At 33.9% G+C, this 4,913-nt stretch overlaps 1 protein-coding gene across 1 annotated transcript in view; it reads left to right on the top strand.

Moving 5' to 3' along the window:
* LOC117120855 (alpha- and gamma-adaptin-binding protein p34-like) overlaps positions 1 to 3,490 on the top strand; it is a gene marked incomplete in the record, with an annotated part of 8,047 nt that extends 4,557 nt beyond the window's left edge. The window contains 3 exon segments of the mRNA XM_033265946.1: positions 393 to 716; positions 1,053 to 1,157; positions 1,796 to 3,490. Coding sequence (XP_033121837.1) covers positions 393 to 716; positions 1,053 to 1,157; positions 1,796 to 1,929 — 563 coding nt within the window.
* Positions 3,491 to 4,913: the final 1,423 nt, after the last annotated feature.

The following is a 4,913-nucleotide window of genomic DNA, read 5'->3' as shown; positions in this document are numbered from 1 at the left end:
TATATATGTACTTGGCATAAATTGAACCCAGGGCTGTGGAATTGGAAGGCAAGCACCTTTCATTAACACTCTGCCCGCCAAACATGGAGATCTCCGTGTTTGGTAATGCAATGCTTGACCGCCAAACACAGAAATCTCAGTTTCAAGTTTTTTTACGGAATCCGATTACCAACATGTAGTAACAATTTGAACACTATATTCAATCTAGACCGTAAGTAAGTGTTACACTTTTGGTACTAGTGCATATAAGCTTGCTAATATGGATAATTTTTCATTCCTGATGATGACATAATTAATGTCGAAATATTGAATCCCAACACGATGGCGTGTATTTCAATACTTGGAGTACGTATTATACTTTATTAGCTATTTTTCTTTTAATATTTACTCAGAGAGAATAGGCTTCCAAGCAACTTTCATGCCAGGAACTGTTAAGGTGGAAGATTCTGAAAAAGGGGCAAAGGATGAGACAAAACGAGAGAAGCAAGAAGATGAAAACTATGAACCAAAAGGAAAAACTGAACAAGATGTTGAGCAAGGTACAGAGGTTGAAGTAGACTCTAATACCGGCCATATAGGTGATACATGTACAGAATCAGCCACACCTGATGAGGCCAGCTTATTATCAGAGGCCTCAGGAAGGTCGACAAGTGAAAAAGAAAAAGGAAGAAAGAATGAAGCGAAAGATAAGGACCAATCAAAATCAAATATTATAGGTTAGTAAAAAAAATAAATATTTTTTTTATAAAAGTTTCATATCGTACACTACTCTACACTCAGCATGAGGACTAATATGCATCTATTTATTTATCTATCTGGCTTTTCTGCTCCACTACATTTTTATACTCTGCTACTCTTTTGCATGTAATGCCCCATACTCCCTCATCTCGTCCATCTTTTCTTTCAGCCTCTCCTCACATGTTCTCTTCAAACCCAATTCATTTACTAAATGTGTCCATCTTCTGTCTTTTTTCTCCCTATGTAGATGTAAATAATGTATTTCTTTAAATGAAAATTATAAATTATATGAAAGACTAATTCTGTTATTTCAGATTCCATGTTCGGTGGTGATATGGAATTAATTGCAGCACTTGGTAACGAAGACCCTGGCGATGAATCATTTGAACACTTATTTGCAAGGATGGCCTCTATGAAAGGTATGTCTACTTCGTAAATACTTACCTGGATAAACCGACTAATTGCCTATTCTCTCGCAAAAGAGAACACCCCTCGAAAACAAAATGGAAGATTCGGCCCTAGTGCCAAGCACAGGCGATCCTGCAACCATGCATCATCCTCATTCTTTTTCGAAAGATCGTTCTACGATTTGTGTAGTTTTATATGTAGGAATAAAGGTAAGAAGTAAAAGAAAAAGGTAAACATTATAGCACTTCTAATTTTTGTGTATTTTAAATTCACAAGCATCATACCCTAGTAGCCTGGTCTGGCTACTAGGTTATCAATGTAATGCTCTATCCTCACTATCTAATTTTATTTTCCAAAAACCGAAAGGTCCACTGATTAATCTCAGATAAGAAAGTATAATACATACTCCAAGTATTGAAATACACGCCATCGTGTTGGGATTCAATATTTCGACATTAATTATGTCATCATCCTTCCTGATGATGACATAATTAATGTCGAAATATTGAATCCCAACACGATGGCGTGTATTTCAATACTTGGAGTATGTATTATACTTTCTAATTATATTTGAAAGATAGAAATATATACATTTACACTTGATTCATTTGTTACATGAACTTGGGTGCTTACAATTTTCTTTTCACAGAAAAAGCAAATTCTTTACCGCCTGGAGAGAGAAAAAAATATGCTGAGCAAGTTGCCATTGCATTTTGGAAAGCTATTGGAGGAGATGAGGATGAAATAAATGGACTAAGTGATGAAGATGAAGCACAAAAATAAACATTATTAAAGTATTTCATTAGAAGAATTGAAAAAGGAATGTACAAATATTATCCTCCTCATGAATGGCCTTTTGCAAAAGTGCAATCACATTTAATGCGATAAGCAGTGTGTACCTCTCGCAGTCCAGAGACTCTCATAGGGTTAAGGGTGTTTAGGAGCGTGGTCAGCAGCAAGCAGCCAAGTCTAAATTTGGATTGTTTGCCTGCATATATGAACTGCATATTAACAAGAATCTCCTGGTATTAACCACCACATCCCTTGAATTATACTCAGTGCAGTGGTGGCACCAAAGAGGGTACACAAGTCTTCACCGAGGTGAGCTAGTTTTCAGAATAAGCACCTCTAGATGCACCTTATCAAAGCAGTGTTCTCTGAAAAAGTGATTGACTTCTTCCCCATCAACGGGTCTAGACACACTCACCTGGTGGAGGTCCTGTGCCCACTCACTCAATGAATACAGATTGAGATTCTGCTGAAATATTTAATTCCACTCTTTAATTATACTAATAAGTTCAGTTACTAAATTACTGTATGGATGTTGTACAGTTTATTTTTTTCTCAAATTTATTATCGTATAGGGAAGTTGGGGCTTTAGTTACTTTATATAAGTCTTTAGTTAGGTCCAATCTTGAATTTTGTTGTGTTATTTTCAATTCTATTTCTCTCCATCAGTCGACTAGGTTACGTGTTCAAAATAAGTTTTTTAGATTTTATTCTTACAAATTTGGTTTTGTTAGTAAAGATTTCTTAACACCTTTAGCTGACCGCCGTAAACTTTTTGATTCAATTTTTCTTTTTAAGTGTATGAATGCAATCTACGATGGAAATTTTGCAGTTCATTTTCCTCTTTCTGTACCACAATATCAAATACGTAATCCTGTTCTTTTTTCAATACCAGGGGGAGAGTCAACATTACTAATAATGGGTTTATCTATCGTCTGCCTAAGTTATACAATTCTTTATGTAAAACTGATTTTTCTATTGACATTTTCTGTGATTCTCTTATGTGTTTTGTTCAATATTAGTAATATTTAGTTCCTTATAACTTTTCATAACTTTTTATATTCACATATATATATTTAGATTTTATTATTCAATCCTATAAAGGGTGACCCTGGTCACTGTTGGACTTTACATAACATGAGGGAAAGGTAATGATTTGTATTATTAAAGAGTTTTTAGGTGCAGTTGCAGGAGAGGTATGCACTATAGCCTTCACTTTAAAGTTGCTGCTAAAAACAGAAGACAGGAGGAATAAGTTTAGGTTTGCTATGGTTGTACAGTTACAATTGTCCTCATTTCATATTTTTTTAGTTTTGAATTAGGTTACAGATGCACCTGTTTTACAAAATATGCTGCTGTTGTAAAAGTGTACATTCAAATAAAATATTATATGACTATAACCTCCATCTAGTATACAACAGATATTATATTTTGAAGATTAGTTGCAGTACTGTATTCAGGTAATATTATAAAGATCAACAAATGTAATAATCTTTTATGTAATTCAGATGGTAGTATACTAAGCTGTATGATGGTATGCTCTAATATTGTCATGCGATTATTCAATCTGTTGCTTTTGATGCAGTAACAATTACAAATTCAGTAAATACAGTATACAACATTTTAAATATACAAAACAATAATCAAATGTATACAGTAATCAAATTGCTGCTATATTTGTATATTTTTTTTTTATGTTATTCATGGACTTTTTTTAACTCTTTAAAAAATGATTATCATTCCATATATGTAAATAAAAGTATATAAAATGCCAATGATATTTGTAGTATCATTATTTCATTAGTCTCATGGGGTATTGTGTTTCCTTCAGTTTCACATAAACCAAAGTTCTTTTTCGTACTAATAACAATTCATATGTTTGAGACCCCTGGAAAAAGAAGGGTCATTCCGTGCCAACTCAACAAATGGGATGGCTGGGTACCGTCTCAGATTTTCTTGAAACTCGGATATAATGTGCACCAACATGTCTGACGAACAAACCCAAAATTTGACTTGCCAATTCCAAGTCGTTTAGAAGTTACGGCCATTTCAAATTTTAGGGTCATACCCCTTTTTAGCTATCAATTATGACATATTTGTAAAGTTGCATTTTCAATTAGTTCTTAGAACTTTTGGCTGTAGAACAGAAATATGACATGACTTTTGGTATACCGGACCCCGTTACGAAAATATTGGTTCGTAAACACCCTAACTTATTTGGTTGCGTAATTTTTCTTCCATTTTTAGCCCCCATTAAAATACCCAAATCAGTTATTAAATGGGTCTTATGCACCAAATTAAGCCGTCGCCTAAGAAAGTTTCCAAGATATTGTCTGCAGCACCTACTAGTGAAAGACAAAATGAATGTTTTGATCATTTGAAGAGATTTGTGAAGTCCCTAGACGACAACACTTTAGGTACGTAGTCACCTAAAATATTATGTTAGTGCAAATGATAGGGTTAGAATAAAGATTAGCAAAGATACTGACTTTCTTTGGAAGATTTTTCAAATTTTGTTAAATTGGCCAAAATATTAGAGACAGCCGAAGCTTTGCAAAGACCTTTAAGCCTGTCTCTTATACACATCTAGATGTGTATAAGAGACAGGCGTACTTGCCCACAGGGTCAAAGGTCACCATGAAAACGAGGCATTTTTGTGCATTTTTTGTCCCGAATGACCTTTTGACCTACGATTACCACCTAAAATGATAAGTTAAAAATCCGGAATTTTTTGTGGTGAAACATTTCCAACTATATATTAATAATTTGTTGCATAAGACCCATTTAATAACTGATTTGGGTATTTTAATGGGGTCTAAAAATGGAAAAAAAATTCCGCAACCAAATAAATTAGGGTGTTTACGAACCAATATTTTCGTAACGGGGTCTGGTATACCAAAAGTCATGTCATATTCCTGTTCTACAGCCAAAAGTTAGTCTAGATATCAATTTTCAGTTAATTATCTTTATTCTATTTG

This window comes from Anneissia japonica, unplaced genomic scaffold (genome assembly GCF_011630105.1).
Source record: "Anneissia japonica isolate Jap-2015-1 unplaced genomic scaffold, ASM1163010v1 scaffold287965_len1858130_cov191, whole genome shotgun sequence".
NCBI classification, from domain to species: Eukaryota; Metazoa; Echinodermata; class Crinoidea; order Comatulida; family Comatulidae; genus Anneissia; species Anneissia japonica.
This window is presented reverse-complemented; position numbering and strand designations above follow the sequence as displayed.